We start from the raw sequence: 26,090 nt of genomic DNA on the forward strand, positions 1-26,090 counted from the left end.
CATTCATGAAAAAAAAGAGTCCAACACAAGACAACTTTAAACTGTCAAATTGAAAAGAACCTAAAATGTCATTTACCATACATGCCATACGTCCCGGATTGTCCGGGACAGTCCCTGAAATGAAGAACTTGTCCCGCTGTCCCGGAAATATGTCAAATGTCCCGGAATTTACAAAATCCATATATACATGTACCTTATCTTAGGCTTAACTGCACCTCGAATCTGTGTATATCTGCAGCGTCTCCATGACAATTCCTACCCGAATAGGCAGACTACGCTACGTGTCAAAATCGATCAATTAACAGGGGTCCTGTTATCATATCGATTGTCTCACGTTAGCGGTCAAACCGAAAAGGCGGCATTGTTTAATGTGGATGTTAATTGACTTAAATCTACTACGTCATTATTTCCCGCTGCGTAAGGGCAAAGGATAGTTGTTCACATATCTGAAGTCCAACAACGCTGAGTAAAAAATTAAAAGCAGTTTATGTTCGCACGTTTAACCACTAATGTGTGACTGTCCGGATTTTAAGTTGACGATCTACCGGTACTGTTTTGTTGTAGATCTATTTGTTTTATTGTGATAGGTTGTATGTATTGTGAATCGATTTGAGTTGACGATCTAACGGTACTGTATTGTTGTATTTTTTATTATATAAATGTTATAAATGAATAAAGGCGTATCAACAACTACGCTTTACACACCGGTCTTAATAACAATAACGCATTGACGTCACCATCTATGTTTAGAACGCTTACACTGAAAACACGTGGCGTGTATCTAGTAACGGAAGTAGTAATGTTTAATTTGACGTTAATAGATCAAGTGTATTTCGGAAAGGCTTTCGAACTTTTGCAATTAACGATGCGAAACAAAAAAAACGTACCAAAAATGCATATGTCTATAAATATCGCTACATTTTATATATGTCCCGGAAAATCGGCAAAAGTCCCGGACAATTTAACTCAATGTCCCGGAATTGGTCTGAAAAATTATGGCATGTATGCATTTACATAAACGCAATAGTAGAACACTATAATTATGTATGTTTCTGACTAGACTGTTATAATCTGAGGAACGCTTAACAGTATAACACAATATTAGTGTTTTTCCCAGGAGGGCAAAGGGGCATGGTGTATTACTTTCAAAAAAAGGCATTTTAACGCACAGTTTATGCAAAAAAGGGCAAAAAAACGTTCTCTCAGGATACCTGGTTTTGAGAGAAACATTTAATCACATTAGAGGCAGTTAAGAGAAAAACATAAAGATATAAACACGCACATTTAATGGTAATTGATATATTTAACTAACTTTATTTAATATTAATATATTTATCTTGCTTTGTCTTCCATTAAAGTTCCATGCTGTTTCAGTAAACTGTAGAGCATGACAAACATAATAAAGCAATATATGCATATGAATCTGATTATAAACAGATCCACTAACATATAAATGAAACCATGTTTGCCTTATCCAATTTTTTAACGATAATCCTGCCAAATGTTTTAACTTTGCGAGTAAACTGAATGCAAACACTTGTTTCCGTTACATATATCCACTGAGTAGATTACTAATAAATAGGTTGTCGGCATCGAAAACGTTTTAAGCATCGTTCGTTATCACATGTTTTAATTTGCATTTCAGTAATCCCTTCTAAATGTATGATCTCCTCGTTTATTTGATTGTTATTTGCCATTTTTGCCGAGAGTCACAATTTATTTGTTCTGTATTGTCCGCCATCGTGTTAAAATGATGTAATCGACAGGTGCGCATCTCTATGTAAAACTGTATATGTCCATCTAATACGCGATTCGCATTTAATTCAATATTCTTAATGTCTGACTTGACCATGTAATTTGCGACAATTTCTATTTTGAAATAATGCTGCAGACGCTGTTCATTATTATTGTTGTCAACCCAAACTTTCGAGCACTCCATTTTGCATGCCCAAACAAAGCTTTTACTTTAACAAAAATACAATTGGTTTATTCTATTTTAAACAGCCAATGAAATTTGCCGATAGTAAAAATACGGATCCGATCTTCGACAGTTTTATTTTTTCACGCGGGACTTAAACACTGTCTGCAGAATTTATGAAAATGAAAATGCCGATACTTTTATTTTTATTTCATATTGACATAAAATACGGTGGGCACTCCCGTAAATCAATTTATTAAAAAAAAATTGGCCTTAGTTATAAAGTGTTGGAGTTATGCTGTAGAGAATAAAGTACATGAAAATGAAAGAAAGGGAGGTAATTAAAAAAGACTATGAACAGTTACTGTTCTTGATCACTGTACTTTTCCTTAAACTCATCTCTTTATTTTACAGGGAATACTGCGTTCAAACTAAAATATTATTGTAAAATTAGATAAAAGGGAGATTTAAAAGATAAAATATTTACTATGATATTAAATTAAATATAATAAAAAAAAAAAAAAAAATGAAGGGAGATAATTCAACAACAGCACCGCATAACGGGTGCCAAGCTCGGCTGCAAAAGCTTGTCAGAATTTTTTATTTTTTTTAGAGGTCACAGTGACCTTGACATTTGACCTAGTGACCCGAAAATGGGTGTGGCATGTAGACCTCATCAAGGTGCATCTACATATGAAGTTTCAAATTTGTAGGTGGAAGCTTTTTGATTTTAGAGGCAATGTTAAGGTTTTAGCATGACGAAACGATGAGCTATGACAATACCTCGGGTTTTCTCTGAAAACAGTCGAGCTAAAAACTACGCCCAAAAGAGTTATGGTTCATGCTCACTGCACTTCTCCTAGTTGCCATCTGTTTATATTTCTAGTTTCAAGTAAATCCCTTCAGTAGATTAAGAGTTATGCTCCGGACAAAAATTTTCATTTGAAATAAGATAAAGGGAGATAATTCAAAAACAAAGGTAGATAGAGTTATGGTTCTTAGTCACTGCACTTCTACTTGCCATCTGTTTATATTTCAAGTTTCAAGTAAATCCCTTCAGTAGATTAAAAATTATGCTCCAGACAAAAACTTACTTTGAAATTAAATAAAGGGAGATAATTAAAAAACTAAGGTATATAGAGTAATGGTTCTTGGTCACTGCACTTTTTCTAGTTGCCGTCTGTATAAATTTAAGTTTCAAGTAAATCCCTTCAGTAGATTTAGAGTTATGCTCCGGACAAAAATTTACTTTGAAATTAAATAAAAGGGAAGATAATTAATAAACTAAGGTATAAAGAGTTATGGTTCTTGGTCACTGCACTTCACCTAGTTGCCATTTGTTTATATTTCAAGTTTCAAGTAAATCCCTTTAGTAGATTTAGAGTTATGCTCCAGACAAAAATTTAAGTTTGAAATTATATAAAGGGAGATAATTCAATAACTAAGGTAGATAAGAGTTATGGTTCTTGGTCACTGCACTTCTCCTAGTTGCCATCTGTTTATATTCTAAATTTAAAGTACATCCATTGAATAGATTTGGCGTTATGCTCTGGACAAAGTTTCGGACGGACGGACAGACAATCGGGACAAATTACTATATCCCCTCCGAATTTTTTTTCGGCGGAGATAATAAATGTAGCATGTATATAAATGTAATGAAACAACAAATTGTATTTTGGTAATAAGTGGCATAACCACGCCTACAAAGAATGTTATTTGTTAAGAAACGTAATTAAGAAAACATTTATAGCACATCAGCTTTTCAGTAGCATCAATAAACGTGACATCATTAAGTTTCTACGATTCTTGTTCTCAATGAAAGTGATGTCATTTGCAAAAGATTTATGAATGAAAACGACGTCATATGTTTGTACAATTCAATGACGTCACTGAATAGTGAACTTTGATCTTAGAAGGGCGGAGTATTGAAAAATATAGTTCACATCCAAAAGCTTGAACCAAATCAATCAGAATCGTGTTAGAATCTAAATAATATTTTTCTATGATGAACATATTCGGCTCAGGTATGCTAACAAGTTGTCAGTGAATTATTATTCAATGTTTTGATATAATTTCATAACATTTTTGTTTTGGTGACATTCATACATTACTTTAAATAAGACACTAAACCCACAACGTCTGACATGCAATCTAAGTCAAATTGTCACCTGTCTTCCCTTTTCTTGTTTTCCTCTTCCTAGCAGGTTCAGGGGACAACATGACTTCAGACTTGGGACTGAGCAGAGACGCCTCAAGCCACCATACATCTTCCTGAAATACAAAGACACATTTCTTATTTTCTGTGAATTTGTTTATAGCGATCATCTTCCGCAAAATCTTTCAGGGAAACCCTTTTGACCCAGAAATTGTGCTGTTATGTAATAATTACATGTCCAACTTGAATTAATTTTAGATTTTTTTTATTGAGAAACAGATAAAGAAACACTCGGCCATTTGAAAAATTGGAACAATCATAAAATACTTATCATAATCACATCTAAAAAAAAGTGTTGTTTTATTTAATTATTTTTATTTTGGCCTTTATTCTTTCAATGTAATGACCTCCAGTTCCCACAAATAAATGTTCAAGTACAAATAATAGGAATGTATTGATGGAAGGGGATTAGGAAGAGTGTTTTGCGCGTGGGTAACAGAAGCAAACATGGAGTAACATAAACATCAAAGAACGCATTAAAAAAACGGCCCTGTACATAACATACGCAATACAAATCTTGGTATGTATTATTAATTGATGAAAGTGTTTGAGGGATTTAAAACACAATAATTCAGTTAAGTTTTTTTAGTGTAAGTCAGTCAACCAACCAGACAAAAAAACTGTTTGTAATGAGTCCCTGATCAAAAGTAAGTCAATTAAAAGGAGCTTGCAATCAAAATGGCAGCCTATTGTGTCAGTGGATCATTAGTGAACTTGATTTAGTGAATAACTGAAATTTTAACATTAACTTTTTTGTTGACAATACCAGTAATCATGTATGTACATGTTTTTTACTTATACAGGAATTCATAATCATTTATTAAATCCATGGAAAAATGTCTCAACTATATCGACTCAAGCACAAAATGAAATGCTATGAATGAAAAATAGAAATAATTATATTTTACTCAAAGAACAATAAAGAACATTTTTTTACCCTATGAACAATATTTTTTAAGAATTATTTAATGTAAACATTCAAATAAAACTTATTTATATATATATATATATATATATATATATATATATATATATATATATATATATATATATATATATATATATATATATATATATATTACTTTCCACTTCATGGGCATTTGTTACCTTTAATTGGATAAAATTGACAAAGCAATAATTGATAGATTGAAAATAATAAGTAAACTTGTCACAATTTGACAAAATTGGAAGCATTACTCTATTTACCTTGCACATAACTCAAGTGTTAGCACTCGTTCAAAAGACTTGACAAAGGGTAAATTACCAAGCAGAATGAAAGTTTCACACCTCTGTCAAACAACAATTAGTTTGAGTAATCTGCTCTACACATAATTAACAACATCTACTCCCCACTTTAAATCCTGACTATAAATTCAGGCTCAGGTGTTAGTGTGACACTACAATCAGAAATTGTAAGGAGACACTGTTTTGTAACTGTCTTCAGAAATATATGATTTTATTCTAATTGCTGAAAACATTTAACAGATGAATTTGTTTATTAATAATAAACGATAATTCATTTCTTTCAACGACTTCAAAAACATTAAAGTAGTTTTACACAGTTGAAAGACAAACTGCCAATCACATATGTTTATAAATTAACAAAGTGCTTGACATGCAAAGTGAACAAGATATGGACAATCATAATAGTCGATCTGAGGCCATTTGTGACTATAATCAAATGGCAGGTGCTTTACAGACGTGCCCCAGTTGTGTTCAGCTGTGTACCGGGGCACATTTCTGTCCTGCCCAGACATGGACATGTCTCCTGTGCGGGGAGAAGGGCCACTATAGCTTCTCTAGAAGGTGTAAGGGTATGAAAAGTCAAGGTCTTTCACTGAAATTGTTTGCAACTTGCAAGGCATTCTTCAGGAGTTGTTCAACAGTGACTTCAATCAGTAAATGCCCCGAAAACGTAAGCAACAGTTTACAAGAAATTCCTGTTGCTAAGGCTTCAACTGAAGAAATGCAAATTTGCATATACAATCCTGAATTGGGACAAGAAATTCTTGAAGAAAGAAAAGAATGTTTAATTCAAAGCAAGGTAGGTAACAATCTTTCGCATCTGATGGAGACAGAGGCGGTCCAAGAGATACAACCCGTAGTTATTATTAATTGTATTCAAGGGTGTAAGACAGAGTATCTGAAGTTGAAAGTATCACAAACTGAGCATGAAATAAAAAGGAAGAATCAATTGACAAGAAAACTTAGATTCACAGAGAATACAGGCAACCATGAAGGCTTTGGTAACCAATTGGCACAATGTCTGCTGGATGAAACCAATTCAATTGAAATAAATAAAATCAGCCAGAAAAATGAACAATGTTTACTTAACTGTAGTGAAAGTACCAGCTCAGCGCAAAGTTCCAACTTAAACAGCTTGTTGAAGTATAGAAACTGCCACACAAGAGGCCACTACACTGTAGCTTGTACCCATGACAACGCACTCATGAAAATACTGGATCGTCACACAAAGTTGCCCATACTTTTGGGAGTCATGGCACAACTTAGACTTGCATACTTGGTTGATTGACTTACAAATGCACCTGCCAGCTATGTATATTATTGAACAAGTAAAGACGTCTACTATTTACCAAAGGAGTCATTTTCTTAATGACTGCAATGATGAATAGTTAATATCTGACCACAAATCAAATCTTAAAGTCTTAAATTCTGTAAAAAATGTTAATACACTTCTTTGTTATGCACTTCAACAATTGTTTTTCATGTTTTCACAGTAAACAGGGAACTATCAAAGTGAAAGTGAAGTGTTCAACTTTAAATTTGTCTTCTAATAAGAGTCTGTTTGCTCATTTTTTAATATATTATCTAATGTGCTTCACTTTGCACAATTCTCAATTTGGCTTCTCTAATGGAATGATCGAGTAAGCTCTGGTTAATATTTTCTGAAATTTCAAGATACACAATCATTTACTTAACAGTCAGTATCACATGTGTTTCGATTTCGACAAGTGATGCTGAATTGTTTGATACAAGTATGCTTTGAAAGAGAACAGAAATATGGTGTCTTGTTGTAAACTTAGTGATTACTTAGAATGTTTTAAGTGATCATTTGATGTAATGCATATGCTTGCATAAAAATATTTGCACTTTTTTTATGTTAAATATAATTTATTATATGACAATTGGCATCTCACTGCATTATGTGTTACATGTATTGTTATGTAAGAAATGTAAGATATTTATAAATGATGTGTAATTTTTGTGATTATTACTAATGTATCAGTGTTTTAAAAGAAAGAGTAAATGAATGCTATAACACACTTAGTTTCAGGTTGTTGTACACCTTTGTTTTTATTTATTTGTTTTCAATTGTATGTTGTATATGCCATGTTTGTCAGCAATAAAATAGTTCAATACCAATACATGTTATTTCATTCAATAAAATTTATATTCCGTCTCTTAAAATGTTTGGTCAAAATTTGACAATTGACCACTTAGAGTGACCTTGACCTTTTAGGAAGAGAGATTGATGGTGGCAACTTATTTTACAATTCCATAATAAAAGACAATACTTCATAATGTGCCTATTACTTGCAGACAATTTTGCAAAGAACATAAAGGTGCAAAGTGACAGCCCTTATTTTGCCATAGCTGATATCCTGATATAACTTACATGATGTTCAGATACTGCTGGTATCCTGATATAACTTATATGATGTTCAGATACTGCTGGTATCCTGATATAACTTACATGATGTTCAGATACTGCTGGTATCCTGATATAACTTACATGATGTTTAGGTATTGCTGGTATCCTGATATAACATACATGATGTTCAGGTACTGCTGGTATCCTGATATAACTTACATGATGTTCAGGTACTGCTGGTATGCTGATATAACTTAAATGACATGATGTTCAGGTACTGCTGATATCCTGATATTGATGTTCAGGTACTGCTGGTATCCTGATATAACTAACATGATGTTCAGATACTGCTGGTATCCTGATATAACTTACATGATGTTCAGATACTGCTGGTATCCTGATATAACTTACATGATGTTTAGGTATTGCTGGTATCCTGATATAACATACATGATGTTCAGGTACTGCTGGTATCCTGATATAACTTACATGATGTTCAGGTACTGCTGGTATGCTGATATAACTTAAATGACATGATGTTCAGGTACTGCTGATATCCTGATATTGATGTTCAGGTACTGCTGGTATCCTGATATAACTTACATGATGTTCAGATACTGCTGGTATCCTGATATAACTTACATGATGTTTAGGTATTGCTGGTATCCTGATATAACATACATGATGTTCAGGTACTGCTGGTATCCTGATATAACTTACATGATGTTCAGATACTGCTGATATCCTGATATAACTTACATGATGTTCAGATACTGCTGATATCCTAATATAACTTACATGATGTTCAGATACTGCTGATATCCTGATATAACTTACATGATGTTCAGATACTAGTGCTGCAACAATATACCGGTATATCGGTATATATCGCAATACGCAATCCGCATATTGTATTGCGATACGATTTTCATCATACCGGTACGAAAATTTTACAAAAATTCATTCGCATTTCGTCCAGAAAACCATCCGAAATAATGATAACAAGGTAAACAAAACAAAACAGTGTTAATATTTTTTTCGTAAAAATAGCATTCTGAAAGTGTATTATACGGAGTAGCGTTGTTACACCGGAGCATTCGTTCGATGCTTTTTAACAGATTATCGTTGAATTAATTGCGCACAGCTGTAAATGTTTCGTTCGATTCTGAATTGAGCATTATTAAATTTGTAATCCGAATTTCGGAATTTCCAAATTTTAATGCTTATGCGACAATAAAAAATTCTAGCGTCAAATAAAAAGTGCTTTATCCTTTGTCTCAATAAAAAGCGCGCGAAAATTATACAGACATGTACAACGTCGCATGGAAAGTATGGGTGTATTTTGTGTTGTATAAAAACGGGAACATCACGTCAGGTGAATTACGCGTGTTCAGTGGGAAAAAAACGCCCGCAGGTTGGACGTTATTTCATCACATCTTTAAATAGTAACGAATGCCAAAATGTATTTGATACTTGAGAAAATTTGCGGATGTTTGTGTTTCTTGTTATTCTTGAGCACATTTATAGTAAATATATACCAGAATTTGCTTTAAAACTGGAATATACGGGATTATCGGGTAATTGGAAAGTTATAATTTTGGTACAAGTTAGCAATATATTGCGATATATTGCAATACGGGTTTTTGAACTGACAATATATTGCAATACGGTTTTTGGCGTATTGTTGCAGCACTATCAGATACTGCTGGTATGTTGATATAACTTAGATGATGTTCAGGTACTGCTGGTATCCTGATATAACTTACATGATGTTCAGATACTGCTGGTATCCTGATATAACTTACATGATGTTCAGGTACTGCTGGTATCCTGATATAACTTACATGATGTTCAGATACTGCTGGTATCCTGATATAACTTACATGATGTTCAGATACTGCTGATATCCTGATATAACTTACATGATGTTCAGATACTGCTGGTATCCTGATATAACTTACATGATGTTCAGATACTGCTGGTATCCTGATATAACTTACATGATGTTCAGATACTGCTGGTATCCTGATATAACTTACATGATGTTCAGATACTGCTGGTATCCTGATATAACTTACATGATGTTCAGGTATTGCTGGTATGCTAATATAACTTACATGATGTTCAGGTACTATGAGAAAGTTGTCAAGCTCCTGACTGGACATGTTCTCGAAGTCCATCGCCATGTCAGGCAGTGTCACCAAGTCAGCCCTACAAACATAAACAACAACATGGGCTAAGGCTTTAGTTTAGTTTAAACCTATTTATTTTAGCTTACTATAGTACTTGATGTCTTTATAGCATCTTAAGTTTTATCTTGTTGTCTGGTTGATCTTAAATAAACAAAAAATTGAGCTAAGGCTTTAGGTTTTCACAGAGCATCATAATTAATTTTTTCGGCGTAAGCTGCATAAGCCAGCTTTTCACCCTGACTTGACCTTTGTAAGTGTCCAATAAAATTCAAATAAAATTTCCGGCGGCTAGGTACGAATGAATACACTTCATTTATTCCATTGGCTGATTTGAGTATACCACCAGAACATTGGAAACATATCCGCGTCTTTGTAACACTGTTTTACTGTATGAAACAATTTTATCTCTAATAAAAAGGCTTAATAGATAGAACAGTTTTACACTCAATTCTCGACATCAATACAGTTTGTGCGTACACCTTTTATTTTCAGAGTATTACCAGCGCAAAAGCGTTTATACTTAAAAGGCTATGTTCTCATATTTAGTACTTACTTCCATATTCCTGTCAACATGTTAACATGTAAAAGTATAAAGAGCAGTGGAAGCGAGGCCTCACTTTAAAGAATTGCATTTCAACCCGCGAGGTTTCGGGTCAAGTCGCGGACATTCAGAGTTTATATACAGGTCATCACCGGAGTTCGCGGTCAGTAAAATAATCGTTATATAATAAAGACGCTATCCCTGAACTAGGTGACCTGGAATTTTCTTTAGACCAGAAATATGTTAAAAGAAGATATTCAGCAATATAATTATGGTATGTCAATAATTGATTCTTAATGTGTTTTCAACAATACAATGATAAATATTATTTTTAATAAATTTAACAATAATTATTCCACCATATTGCCTAATGTACTAAAGTGATATTATGAGCATGTAACAGTTTATAGGTGTCTATCGCAACCGTTGATTATTTTTGATGTTTCTACTTCATATACACTTATAGTAATTAATGCAGCATCAACATACTAAAACAATATACCAGAAAGAGAAAAATAATGCATTTGAATATTAACCGTACTTTCGTTTGACAACTGATCATGCGTTTACGAGTTGAACCTAAATTTAGTTTTAGTGCAGATTTGTTCATACGACACAAAGACACAATATTGTTTTACGGATCATTTCGGCTTACAGGACTGGGTGGGTCACGTAAGAATATCGAATATAAAGTATATTTTTATAAACAACTGGTAGCAAGGTGAGTTGCAGATAATTGATCAGTAACCACATTTTAACTAACTATTTTGACCTGTTAATTCTTTTCAGCTCAATTCAACAGTGCAAAATGCCCATAATATCACTTTAAGCATGAGCACGATGATTCTCGATACTGTTAATAATCGAATCAAATAGCAATGCCCGACAGACCACTAAAACAGGTTTGTTCTCGTGTGGCCGGTTGACTCATATGTTTAAATTTCACTTCCATTCTTCTTTTGGTTTTCTGTTTTGTATATATAGGTTTATGACCAGCAATATGTTATAATGTAAAATAAGCCGCGAAAACTCCCCGTAACATCCCGTACTGCGTGTGATGCAGCTAAGAACTGCACAGAAAAAGACATTCGCTATCCTTGATCTCATTCATTAAACTATTTACGCCGTATATCTTTTTTAAAGATATTTCTTGTTTCTGGTTGATCCAAATAAATGAAACAAACTACACTTGTAGCCATAATGTTTTCACAATGGATCTTTACCTAGTAATTTATCCAACATGGATCACAACTATCTTTTTGGTAATTGTGGCCAACTCTTATTGTTTCAATACATTTTGTACAGAAGACATACATGATAATTGAATTTTCCTAAGTTAAAGGGCACACAGGTCTTTAAACATAATTAAATGACAGGCACAACAAATAAGGTCTTGTACTCGATCCTACATAGAATAACCATTATATCTCTCAAGTTTCTTGTTGCTTAGCAGAAAACTGAGGGACTAGTTAATGGTGTCAGTATCCAATATTTGCTGAAGTTCAAGGGCAAAAACTGCATACATTTTTTTGTACAATAAATTGCTACACAGAGCTCCAGAAAAGGTTTTGTGAAATTCTTAACATTACTACCAGATTTTCAAAAAGAATTCTTAACTCTGAAATTTAATTCTTAACAATACTACTAAGTTTTGGAAAATAATTCTTAACTTTTCTAAAAATAAATAATAGGTGTCATCGTATAAGATCTTTTCTATAATGTCTTTCTTAACATTCAACTTCGGCTCCCTTTGCGTACAATATGTTAAAAGCGTGTTTTTTGCACGCTTTGCAGTTTTTTTAGGATATCCTCTGGGCACAGCCAATTTTTTTTACAGATAGACTGTATACGCCCCTTTATTGGAAAAAGTGCGCTTCACTAAACAAACCTGATAACCATTCTATAATATAAGTACCGAACAGATGTTTAATATGCAAAAAGAACTCAATAAAAATCTATAAGAACCGATGTAAAAATAATATTCGTAACTAGATTTTGTAATTCTTAAGTGTATGACCTGATTTAAAAATAAATACATAACCGAATCAAAAATAATTCTTAATTACGAAAATACGACCCTTATCTGGAGCTATGCTACATATACAAAAATAATATCTTGCACTTATACATACCGGTAGTATGAACAAAATCTCTATAAAGTATTATGTTGATATGCAGAAAACTGAGAGAATAGATCACTACATGTATACATGTACAATCATTTAAGTATCCAAATTTGCCAATACAATTCAAGGGCACATAACTCATTATAGAATATTGCGACTGTGAATCCAGTACATCCGACAGGTTCATCAGCCATTATTGAACATATGCTGATAGGATCTTTTGGCTATGCACAGACCAATTCAAGTTTGAAAACCACTTCTATCTTTAAGAGTATTCTTCTTTATTGTAATGTTCCTGTAAAGAAATTTCAATTTAAAAAAAAATTCATGATTGCTTTTATTTGATCAGACAACTTTATGACAAAGGGCAAAAACTTTTTTTACCCTGAGTGATGTTAATGTAAATAACCTATGTCATAACACTGTCAGAATGAGTGCTTTCACAACTGTGCTGCAACATGACTGCTCTGTGACCAATGTCATGCTGTGACATATACATTTCAGTGGTGTTGATACTGTGAGCTTACCTCGGCAGCTCTCGAAGCTCAATCTCGGTCAGCTTGTTGATAATATGGCCAAACTTTGTGAGTGCCAATACCACATCGTCTGAAAAAGTTGTTGTATGACAGAACAAGGAGACAAACTTGATTTCTTACACTAACAAGGAAACATTTTTTTAGGAAAATACCATTAACCAGTTACTTGCATGAACTTAGTGAAGTTGGTAAGTGACGTTGGATGTAATATAAATTGGAGTATAATAATAAAACAATATGATCACAGAGACAGAGTTATCTTTGTTACATAAAATCAGTACCCAAATACAGGTAGCATTATTATTTTTATGTCATTTATTCAATTTCAGTTGAAGTGAACCACAGTGGCCTTAAAGAAAATGCATTTCTTAATATCGGCATTATAATGAGAAAACAAGCCTTGCCACACCATTATCATGTGACCTATCAGGACACCACAGAATATGGTCATCAGGAAGGTTATACATTATTGACTAAAAAGGATTGGGCCCCCCAAAAAATAGGTCAGTTTCTGGTCTCCTTGGAAAACAAGAGGCCCATGACGGCCTGAATCGCTCTACTGGCTGAAATCAATAGGGCTCAAGCCCTTGATAGTATGAACAATCTGAGTAAGTTTTAAATAAACAGACCCAAAATGGGAAATTTATCGCATAAACAAGAAGAAACGTAAAATTTAAACTTCAAATGGCTCCTTTCAACAATAAGTTGGACACATTTTCTTCACTCTCAATGTGGTTCTGGCCCTTGATGATATAAAACATCCGTTAAAGTTTCAAAAGGATAGAACTTTATATGTAAACAAACAAGAAATGTGTTTGTCGGAAACACTATGTCCCCTTCTGCGCCGCTTTGAAATTATTCTTTTTCTGACCTTTGACCTTGAAAAATGACCTTGACCTTTCACCACTCAAAATGTGCAGCTCCAGGAGATACACATGCATGCCAAATATGAAGTTGCTATCTTCAATATTGCAAAAGTTATGGCAAAATGTTAAAGATTTTCATTTTTTTCTCAAATTCAAGGGGAGATAATTCTGGACTTATAACTCCGATATTGCTCATTTTCAATAGGGTTTGACTCATCATTCAGATAAAGACACTGTGCAAGTTGGGAATTGACTGGATTAAAACTGTTGACTTAATTGCGTTAACAAATATTATTTCACAATTTTCTAAAATTCAAGGGGAGATAATTCTGGACTTAATTCTTTGGGTACTCAAATGGAAATGGAAGCGGAAAGTTATGCGAAATGAACAAAAAAGAACATTTTTTTTTTTACGACCCCAATACAAAGTTGAGGGTCAGCGCCGATTCGGGAGACACAGTCGGGCGACCTGAAACAGACCTATTTTTTTTTGGCCTTGGGACATACATCCATGCAACTAATTAGAGTGGGAGATGTAATGGCGCGTGGTCTGGTCATCGCAGAGGTTTTCCTAGCCATTTTGGAAAAGGAGGTCTGATTGAATTGAGATTTTTTAGATAGATATAATGGCAAATTTGGGAATTTTCTTTGAACAAGATGGACCAAATAGGGATTTTTAATCAATAAATATTGACACATTAAACCTTTATTTTGATTATACAGCTTTGTTTTAACTTCAATTGAGTCTTTTCACCGCCAGTGTTTACACCAAGGCATTAATTATATTATTCCTACTAAACACATAAGAACATTTAGTACTTTTGATATTTATGGATCAAAAAGTGTGATGTGTGATGAGTTCAAGAACATTAAGCAGATGGGCATCTACAACAAAATTTTTCTATGCTTAATGTTCTTGAACTCAACACAGCTCTTCCAAACTTTCTTTATTCAGCTCAGCATCACCTTTAACACAAATGACCTTCATTATGACGCTCTCGAATAATATGTGAAACTGATGCAATCATAACCACCCAGTGTATTCTCTGTATTGCCGCTATGTTGCAAATGGAAAGTGGCCTGGATTCCAGATAAGACGATATTCTTTTGATATGACATTGTAAAGTTTATTTTGCGAGACACTTTAACTGAGTAAGCTCTCCAGACCTGATTTTTAACAAACACTGCCCCTGGTTTAAAACAGCATATTACCCCCAGCTTAAAATGGTTGACACTGCTTTCAAAAGTAAAATTATTCCAAGTCTAGACAAATCTCTAATTTGTTTGTAACTTTATCTCACAATCGTATATAATTATAGCCAGTATTCGGCACAAGGAGCAGTTATTGAGGGCTGGAATGGTAGTTTCCGCATGTAACACATCACTACCATACTTTAAATCCATATCAACAATGGCTTGATTTCATCCAAACTAAACACTCAATGATTTTTTTTATACATCTTCTTAAATGGAAAAAAAGTACAATTGGACAGACCATGTATGGGATCTGTCTGTTTGCAGCCTTTCCTAATTAGGAGGAAAACCCCTGCATTGGGTAATTATTAATAATCGGAAATAATATTAAAATCCTCCCACGAAATAAAGTTACAGGGATTAATATGGTAATAAGCATTTTTTTAAAAGCATCAAAGAAGGAATTTTCATCTCTTTTTTAATATCATTGCAATTTCTTACTTGGAGATCTAGCTGCCCCATAGACTTGTTTTCTCTAATGTATAAAAATATTACAGAGATTTTTCCATTTTCAAACATTTGGTATACAATTGTGAACAGGAGTAAACGATGTAGTCTAACATATTTTGTTACTGTACTCCAAAAGTTTTGTCAGTTATTTGCAAATTTATAAACTTTGAAAATACAGTGAAAATCTGGAAAAAGCAACAGTACTATTTTGGTAGAAGGCTGCATTTCAAGATAAATGGCATACCCAGTAAATACTGGCTGTGCTTGTTGTGTATGCGGACGATTCCATACATGAGCAGTGATGAGAGATACAGCGACAGGCGGGGACGATGCTTGCGGGGCAGTTGGGGATCCAGTCGGACCTCTATGTACTGAAGTATGTCATCACTGAAACATGGAATTAGTGATTGTTTGGCACTGGCAAAAGGATGGAAATAAAACAGGGGCCCACTACTTAATGACATAGTAATTTTTTGTTTTCTGAGGAAACTGACATAAGTAGCTAAAAAGAGTTTGCAATCATGGTTAAAAAAATAGTTTTTATTCCCACCTGCAAGATTCCACAGTTGAACATGTACACTTGAACTGTTTCAAACTTATTGTAATACCCTGTAATTTTAATGCAGTTTTTTTCCTTCTTTGAGACGTGCCGAATATATTGGCCCTTTCCCCTATACATATTTGTCCCTTCTGACAGAAATGTTCACCCTTTAATTATATGAATTAACATGATCCATTGCAGAAAAATATTGCATAATTTAATTGTCTGCTGCCTTGAATTTGTTTTAAAAACAGTAAAATATGTTGAATTGATTATTTAAGACTATCCTTGTTTTTTCCAAAATTTCTGGGTTTTGAGTGAATTTTTTCCCCTTAAAAAGGCTAGGAAGGCCCTTTCCCCCAAATCAGATAAAAATCCCAGTGTAATGTCTGCGCCCTTAATTGTATGCACAAAGTGAAGAACTGTGAGAGTAAAATATATTCAAACCAGCTCTGGTCGACATTCACACTGGCAATATCCCGTCTAGTCAGTTTTGAAAACATAGTGGCTGCCAGCCTGAAATACAAGACAAAATTAAATATCAAAATAATGCATCCTTCAATCTCAATAATTAGTTTTGCAACTAAACATTTTAAACTTGGTGTTTACTTTCCTCATTTCCAAGTCAGTTTAAAAACTTATAACTATTCAAGTGTTAGGTCAGGCCAAAATAAAAAATAGGCCCGTTTTTGGTCTCCTTGGAAAAAAAAACGGTCGGTAGGTAGGGATTTTATTTATTTATTTTTGTTTTTTTTTTGGGGGGGGGGGGGGGTACTAAAATGGAAAGCTTCTAAAGCTTTTAATAAGAAAAACATGTGTATATAAATATATATATATATACATATATATAAAAATATATACATATATATATATAAATATATACATATATATATATATATATATATATATATATATATATATATATATATATATATATATATATGCTTTGTTTGCTTGATATTACATCTTATATGAACGAAAATGAAATTATTATTATTATTTTTTTTTGGCAACCCCAATAAAATGTTGAGGGTCAGCGCCGATTTGTCGGGCGACCCGAAACGGACCTAATTTTTGTTTGGCCTCAACAACAAAAAGCTAAAGAAATGTTTATTCTGATGAAATTTAATCAGTGTTTTTTTCTCACCATTTTGGGAATGAGGCTAGGTCATGGCGTTTTGACTAAAATTTGGAAACTAGTGTTGTTGTTGTTTTGCTAATTTTTAGCTCCCATTTGCAGACATTCCCAAAAGTGCCGGACCGTCGGACCTGACCGACGTTTTTAAGACACGTCCGATTAAAAATACTATATTGCCAGTCACAATGTCTGGCAAATAATTCAAGAGATTAAGTGTATTTATTTCAAAGAATTAAAACTTGAAATAAGCGAGAGCTATTATGAACTATGAGAAGGAATTAAATACGTCATTTTTTTGGTTAATATTCATGAAATGTTACTGCGTAGTGCGTACGGCACTGAACACTTCATCCTTTGCGAGTAAAGCTGTCTTTTACGGTTAAACGAAAACACGGTCTGCAATTCAGATTGTTGCAATTGGGGTATTAACAGTTCATTCTGGATCAAATTTCGCATCAAAGTGCTTTTTCATTGATTTATATATCTTTGTAAACAGTTTGTTGACATTTGAAGTTTAATTTTTAGTTGTCATATAATTTTGCGACCTGGAAACATTAAGATTTGTCATTGCAATTTTCTTAATTCCATTTATTGCTTTGTGATTAAAAACTTAGTCTTTTAAATGATGTAATTGATATCCCAAACATGTTCTGTTGTTTTAGGTACTTCTTTGATTCCTAACAAGTATAAATGTGATTGTTTTGTAAAAATAGTTTATTTCAAGTCTTCACTGTCACAAATAACTATCCGTATCTGAAAACACTTGTTTTAAGAGCATTTGGCTACCAGTATACAATTTTTGAATTTCCAATTGAGAAATTGCATTGTTTTTAACATTTTGGTTTAAATGTTTTTCTTGAGTGTGTTGTTGTTTTGTTTGTTTTCATTGTTCAGTGTTGTGTTGTTTATTTTTTATTTAATTTTTTCAATTATCATTACATCAATAAATTTGAGTTGTTTACGTGATGTTCTGGTCCTATGAATCCCAGTCCGGTCCTGCAAGTTTTTTTAAGTCCACAGGACCGAATGTCCTGTGGACTTTAAATACTTTTGGGAATGTCTGCATTTGGGAAAAATATATTCTTTTTTCCAATGGGAATGCGTCCGGTTACCGGACCCGATTTTGAATGAAAAAAAAAACACACTGTTAATTATTAATAAAACCTGCGAGAGAAGAAAAATACAAATCTAATATTGATAAATATTTTTCAAATAACAATAAGTTCATGTTACTCTGGGCTTTACATAATATAATAATTATCTAAACAGATCTAGTTTGGATACCAGAACTTATTGAAATTGAATATATTAGCAATAATCAGACACCATCCACATCCAATTTAATTAATTATTGTAGACTGTATATTTAGATCGATTGAATCATATAAACTGCATCTTATATTGAAAATTAAACTTCAGTGTTCCCGAAATCTTGAAAAATCTGACAGTCATTCAGACTGATCGACTTGAAATATTTGCAAGTAGGAATCATTTCTGTCAGTCTACATAAACCCTAAAAGAAAAACAACATAACAAAAGAGAGTACTTTTTAGTTGTTTTTATTATATTGTTTTGTTTAAATATATCTTTATGTTGCCTATTATTATGTAATTAAAAATAATTATTGCATTAAAGCATTATTACTTCATCCAATACGCACTGAACAAGGGAAATATCTTGGATTCCAATTAGAACAGGGAAACCAATCAAAAACCGCATCTAGCAGAATTTTTGTTTAAAAATAGGTACTGATGTGTTTTCTTGATAAAAATACATTCGAAATAAATTTCGAGAAATGATCCGTTAAAAAGCGTTTGTTGTCTCCTACTTCACTCTGGGATTTAATTGTCATCTGATTGATTAATTGCCAGGGCTTTTCATCAGGAAATTGGGAAGAGGCTCTAGCCTTTCAAATTGGGAATTTCATGCGCGATAACTTCTCATTTTGGGAAGGCCGTGTTTTTAAAAGTTTTTGAAACAGGGTCTTTTTCATTGTGCAGACATATTAAAAGACACATTGTGGTACTGGTGCATTCTTAATCATATTAGAGCTCATTGCTTTCAATTTGGGAGATGCCCAATATGTCTAAGTAAAAAAAAAAAATATTTTTTTTTTAATTGGGAAATTCCTCTGTCAATTTTGGAAAAAAATAACCTTATTTTCGATTGGGAAGGGGCCGTCATATAAGGGTGAAAAGCCCTGTATGCAACACCATCTTTGCTTGTAATTCTCTTATATGAGTTGCGTTTTAATTAAGGTTCCCCTTAGCGAGTACAGGAGTATTCAGACAACGGGAACCAATCGATATATCATCATCAACACTTGCTGCAGTTTAACTTCCCCTGTTGGTTAACAAGCACTGATTTTAGTTTTACTCGATTTCCGCTGTAAAACAAAAGAGTCAACATTACCAATTTTATTTCCTGCGAATTGGGAATTTTCATTATGAAATTAGGGAAAAATGGTTGCATTGGGATTGGTGCTGATTTACGGTACTAACTTTATATAGAGGAAAAACGCTGCTTTATTATATTTTAACAGCAAACTGTTCTACATTTACCAACAATGAACATAAGTATAGAGATTAAATCAATATATTACGAAACAAATTTGTAATGAAAGCAACTGGTATCATCAGAATTTAGTCACTGTATTGTCTTCGAAGCGGAGGCATCTTGTGAAAACATTGGTTTAAGAAGAACTACATTTGTAGGCAGGTATCAAGTCCTATAAAACAGTCCAAACCATTATTATTGGTCTATTCGAAGAAAATCTGAAAAATCTCTTTTTGTTCTGCTGAGCTTGGATTATTTGTAGTTTATTATTATTATTATTATGATAATTATTATTTTATTATTATATTGACTTTCCACATTACGGGACATCCGAATGCTATTTCTATGAATTACAAAATTGTGATCAGATATTTTTGTCGGTCAGTGGGATTGTTTTTCTTGAATCACTTGTTGGACTTGAGTAAAATTTGCCGGTCAGGACTACAAAGATTTTTTTTTTTAAACACAATCAATGCGAATAAACTTATTGCGTATATTGATAACCGGTTTTATAGTAAACACATTATTGTAAAGAAAACTAGTGAGACAAATACAAATATGGGTGAACTTTAACTTGCTTCACTCCATTATTCAAGCGTTATTAAAAGGTATACACAGCATAGTTCAAGAATAATTAAAAAATGTGTATTATTTTTCACGCTTAGATTACTGGTTGACACAATGACTCTTTTAAATAAGAAAGCAGTCATTAATAATAAACCATTATTTGGTTTGGCTATTGGGATTTTCTGCTTTTGGCGCCTTGACTTTACTGGAAGGGAATGCAATATCAGAAATTGTGAAAGGTCCCTTCAGAAAAATTTTTTGGACTTTTAATCACCACAATAATTAGTCATGACACATTATTTCAGTGTAATAAAGAAATTCAATGCAAATATTCCTATCAAGCAGGTTTCACTTTAGTATATGCATACATAATTTAAAGTTAATGTGATGTTTTCATGTTTTTTTATTTCATTATTCCCATTAATATTTTTCTTTCTTATTTTTCATGTATCGTGTAAGTACCTGTTATAGAACAGCACCTTTTATTGGACGTTTTGTTTTGGTTCTGTATGCGCATGCCCAAAAGTGTGCATGAGGTCACATCGAAAAACAAATGGTCGTACATGAAGTCCATGACCTACTTGCCTACTTAGTTTGAAACAAATTGGCTAAAAACAGGTTAAAGGAATGCATTTATTGTTATTTACACGGTTTTATGTGTTTTTTGCTTTTACTTTTTGAACGCATTTATAAAAACGTGCATTTACACACCAAAAAGCATATTTCCGTTTGCAATTTTTATTGCAGCAGACGCAGATTTTTCGCAGAGTCCAGGTCATGTGACTTTGTAAATACTGGAGTAGTATTTATGAACTGTACGGTAATAGGTCATGTTTACATCGGCCGCAATTTTGTTTTGCCTGCTAGAGGTGACAATAACCAGGGAATCATTGTTGGGAATTCTTGAAGGATATTTGCTGGACAACTTTACGGATACGTTATTAAATGATTGAACTGTTAGTCATTTGTTAAAACTAAATGTTTTTGTTATATTAAGTGTTTCAATTTTAACGTAATTTCTTAGGTGTTCAATAACTGGTTCGTCCACCATATAACTGGTGATTGTCATCTAACACAGTTATTTTTTACCTGCGAGTCCTGCGTCCTGGACTCACAAAAACCTCTGGGGATGCAAAGTTTCAAATATTTGAGTCCCAAAAATGCATTGAAATTTCTAAAAAAATAACATCATTTTATATTTGGACTCATTCTTTCAATTCAGGGACTCATAGATTTGCAAGTTATCGAGTCCCAGGACTCAGATGAGAAAACTTGTAAAAATATCACTGCTAACATGTACCATATTTTTCCAAACTTTCCTCCTCTCTTCTGCAAAATATCTTGACTGTAAAACATATCTTATTGCAATACCTGAAAAAACAACAGCAGAAGCCAACAAGGTCATCATTTAAACAAACAAAATTTATTTAAAAATGAAGACATCAATACATTCTAATATCCGGATTCCTTTACATTTTTCTCTATCAAGTATTGAAGCCAAAACAATACATTCAAATATTAAATATATTATTACCAAAAGAATCAAGAGCAAAACTCCTAAGCATTTGAAAAATAAGATTCCATTTTTAATTAATTGTCGCGAAAACATGTGACGTTTGCAAAATATTGTTATATCAACATACGGAGAATGTTGAAAATTGATATAAGCGCTCTTGTACAGCCATATATTGCAGTAGACTTACCAGAATTTAATGCGAACAACTAGTTTGAAACACTTTCCGCTTGCGAACGCTTCGTTCAAACACTTCCCGCCAAGACAACTAATTTCCAAACAGATTTGACACTGGTCACGTGATTGATTCTTAGATGTTCTTGATTGTATTGAAATGCATACACGTTTGTCTTTAATCTTTTAAATAAAGAAAATATCATCTGAAATTGATTCAATTATTGAAACACAATACAACACAAAAACAGCTACATTAGGTAAACATCTCATCCTAATTGTGCGAGAACATCTATGACGTCATAACCTCGTTATGATTTTTAATCCCATAATACACCGTACTGATTAGCAACCGACACTTAGTATTTGCATCGCAACAGGAAAGTAGCTTGAAGTTACAGCGCGCAAAATGCTCAAATATGTCTAAAAAGACCGTCTAACCATGGGAAACTGCCACGCCAAGAAGACGTCGGCAATTTCTCCCAGGGGTAAAGGGTCGCATCAGGATATCTGCGCTGTTCTGTCTCAGAACACGCCCAACTCCCGGTCTGGCATCGTCTACAACGACATGGAGTCGATGCTACGACACGGTGAAGAAATTCTGCAGCCTCTCACTGGAGGTAAGAATATGTATAAATCCACCTTTGTTGGCGTTAAATAAGTGGGATTACTTTGACTATGCATTGATGGGACAGTTCCTGCGTAATTTTTGCGGTAGATCTACATGACTTAATTTGAGTGCTTGTAGGTCTGCACTTTGTTAAGAACATATGCCATGTATGTTAGCTATCTATTAATAATGAAGCTAAGTAGTAATTAAGTTATTATTTGCATTTTCTTGTTACAGTTAGACCTTATATTATCTGCTAGTCTAAATAGTAGTTGTTGTCAGTCTATATTTTGTTCAGACTCCATGTTACCTACTTAGGCTACTAGATAAATTGTTGTTGGCCTAAACTTTGTTAAGACCATATGTTATCTACAAAGCTAATATAATGTTGTTGTTAGCTTGCACCTTGTTAATACCTTGAGTTATCTTCTTGGTTAAGTAGTGAGTTGTTAGCCTGAACTCTGATAAGACCATATCTTATCTACTAGGCTAATAAAATGTTGTTTTTGGACTGTACTTTGCTAATACCATATATATGTTGTCTTCTTGGATAAGTAGTAAGTTGTTTCCATGTACTTTGTAAAGACTATGTTATTTACAAAGCTAATATAGTGTTGTTGTTAGCTTGAACCTTGTTAATACATTATGTTATCATCTTAGCTAAGTAGTAAGTTGTTTGCCTGTAGTTGATGCTCTCTACTAGGCTAAGAAGTAATAAGTTGCAACTTGTCTGTACTTTGTTACTATCTTATGTCCCCTACATGTACTAAGCTAAATAGTAAGCTGTTGTTTGTCTATAATTTGTTAAGAACTTATGTTAGCTTTAAGGCTTAGTAGTAAGTTGTTGTCAGTCTGTATTTGGCATGACCTATCAGGGATGGAAATTAGTGGTTGCCCGTGAGCCCGGGGCAAGTAGATTTTAGCCTGGGCAACTTAAATTCAAAAGTTGGTAGTCCAGCCGGGGGAATAGCTTTTTTAAGCTTGAAACATTCAAGTACACTTCAACACCGTTATTTTGAAGTTGTCGGGACCGTTAAAAAAACTTCGGATTAACGATAATTCGAAATAAACATTTGACAGAAGACTTCTTTGATTCTGTAAAAAATGAAACGTTGTGGACTTAACATGGTTCGGTTACATGCTTACTGAAAAGCGTATACTAGTCAGATAGCAATAGGTTTCCACTTGTAACAAACGGAGGAATAAAACAATTATTTTTCTTGTTTTTATTTTTGTCTTATTACAGAACATATAAAATATAATGAATAGCACAAATTATCAGACATACATACATATTAATACATTTTCGGAAAATAATTAACATTTTTTTAACTAATACGCGATGTCTCTTTGAACACCGGCGTTCGCGCAGACGACAAAGGTGTAATTATCGGCTTTTGACGAGCCACGACAAAGGTGTGAAATTACGCTCAGTATTTTGCAGTTTTGACTTCGGATTAAAGATTGTTAATAAGGTGCGAATTATAGTGTTGGGACCGACTGAATCACTTCGAATTAACGATTTCTTCGGTTTAACGAAGTTCGGATTAACAATGAAATTTTACATTAAACAAAGAAGAACCAATATCGGGACCCGAAAAATACTTTGAAATAACGGTGACTTCGGATTATCGGTGTTCGAAAAAATGGTGTTGAAGTGTACAATTAAACATTTAATAAAATTGGCGACTGTTGATTAATAATTTTAATAATATTTATTCATAAAGGCCAAGGAAATTATTCAACTCAGACTCATATTGAGACATTATACACAGAAAGAGTGTTATGTTAGCAATTTTGTTCAGTTATCTTTTATTTTAAGAAAGTATTCGATACACATGACAATGCATGTACATTGTACTGGGCTCGTTAGTCTTTAGCTGGGCAACCAAAATACTAGTAAAGATGGTTGCCTGTGTGGGCAACCAATTGTAAAACGTTAGTTTCCATCCCTGCCTATATGTTATCTAATAAGTATATTGAGTTTGTCAATTAATACATTTTATAGTTGACAATGGTTATGTCAGATGGGAAGGCTTCCATGTGTTGTTGACTAAGATCTCCTTTTTAAATGCTGTACTCAGTATTTGGTGCTCTCCCTGGATGAATTTAACCTGTATTAACCTTTTTTTATTAATTTTACAGGCCCCTTAGGAAGTAGTTTTGAATATTTGAAGTATGCAACATCTTTTTGTGAATAAAAAAAAAGTTTTTAAGCAAAAAAATTATGATTTAAGTTATTGCACATGGTATATGGCTATGAATTGTTAAAAAAGATTCCAAAAATTGAAGCTTTTGTTGGAAAACACTTAACTATTGATTTTTGGATTTTTTCCTGTTACAGCCCAAAAACCTGTGGTCTCTGCAGGCGGGGTGGCATTTGACGTTGACATGAGCAAGGTCCGACCACGGCGGCTTCCACCAATTAATGCTGACAACAGGCCCTCTGTGGAAGCCAGGCCCCCCAGGCCTCCAAAGAAGACCTCTGTGGGTACAAAGGTGAGCATTCTTTGGTAGAGTAACCACACTTAACGCTTTTATTATATTTTTTGTGTTAAGGAAATCTCTTCGAGATCTAGTTTGGGCGGAAGTGTTGTCTCTGATTAGCCTGTACGGACTATTCAGGCTAATAAGGGACAACACTTTCAGCATATATATTATACTCCTTTTTTGGAACATAGCTAAAATGCACTTTCATGTTGATTTATTTTTAATTTAGAAGAAGTCCACTGTGAAGGCCCAAAATGTCGGAACGGTAGAGAAAAAAGATGATGATGAGATGCCAGTGAGGAGGAAAGTAATCAAGCATGTGGACTCCCCTAGGCCACCAAGACCTCAAGATTTCGGGGTAATTATGCTCAGAGTTATTTTAATGACTGGGATTCATGTTGTAGATTTGTTGTGTTTTTACCATATATATATATATATATATATTTTTTTTTTTTTTTTTTATGTTACTGATTATGGTTAAACATTTTAACATGTATTTCAGCAGTGATTGATGTTTAGAGAATTACAGGTTACTGACCTATAGTTTTGTGATGTATCAGATAAGGCTAAGAATAACATTATATTTAGATTTGCTGAGTGCTTTTATTTTATTTTTGCAGAGCTTTATATATTACATAACCATGGGTCAGTAACCTGTGTAATGTTTACCATACATGTACCATTCACCTTATTTCTTAATTAAAGAAATGATAAAATATATTCAATCTGCATTTTTTAGTGTTGTATGATGGAATTACATGTGTGTCATGAAATCATAAGCACTTTTAGA

General features: G+C 33.3%; 2 protein-coding genes across 12 annotated transcripts in view; one reads left to right on the forward strand and one right to left on the reverse strand.

Moving 5' to 3' along the window:
• The window catches only part of LOC127858622 (meiotic recombination protein REC8 homolog), a 162,436-nt gene extending 139,932 nt beyond the window's left edge, over positions 1 to 22,504 (reverse strand). Inside the window, exons 1-7 of one of the 2 annotated variants that reach the window (XM_052395826.1) lie at positions 22,217 to 22,504; positions 21,814 to 21,884; positions 16,700 to 16,768; positions 15,956 to 16,098; positions 13,133 to 13,211; positions 9,864 to 9,957; positions 4,087 to 4,189 (exon numbers count right to left, since the gene is read on the reverse strand). In XM_052395826.1, the coding sequence (XP_052251786.1) occupies positions 4,087 to 4,189; positions 9,864 to 9,957; positions 13,133 to 13,211; positions 15,956 to 16,098; positions 16,700 to 16,768; positions 21,814 to 21,869 (544 nt within the window). In that variant the 5' untranslated portion in view covers positions 21,870 to 21,884; positions 22,217 to 22,504. The remainder of the gene's footprint in view (positions 1 to 4,086; positions 4,190 to 9,863; positions 9,958 to 13,132; positions 13,212 to 15,955; positions 16,099 to 16,699; positions 16,769 to 21,813; positions 21,885 to 22,216) is intronic. The other variant, XM_052395827.1, reaches the window with a different exon arrangement.
• A 38-nt stretch (positions 22,505 to 22,542) lies between these two features.
• The window catches only part of LOC127857728 (uncharacterized), a 35,774-nt gene continuing 32,226 nt past the window's right edge, over positions 22,543 to 26,090 (forward strand). For all 10 annotated transcript variants that reach the window (XR_008038591.1, XR_008038592.1, XR_008038589.1 and 7 more), the window contains exons 1-3: positions 22,543 to 22,820; positions 25,155 to 25,309; positions 25,530 to 25,658. Coding sequence is in view for 3 of the 10 variants with exons in the window: in XM_052394385.1 (XP_052250345.1) it covers positions 22,643 to 22,820; positions 25,155 to 25,309; positions 25,530 to 25,658 (462 nt within the window). In the remaining 7 variants the exon portion in view is untranslated. The remainder of the gene's footprint in view (positions 22,821 to 25,154; positions 25,310 to 25,529; positions 25,659 to 26,090) is intronic.

This window comes from Dreissena polymorpha, chromosome 14 (genome assembly GCF_020536995.1).
Source record: "Dreissena polymorpha isolate Duluth1 chromosome 14, UMN_Dpol_1.0, whole genome shotgun sequence".
In the NCBI taxonomy this organism is placed as follows: Eukaryota; Metazoa; Mollusca; class Bivalvia; order Myida; family Dreissenidae; genus Dreissena; species Dreissena polymorpha.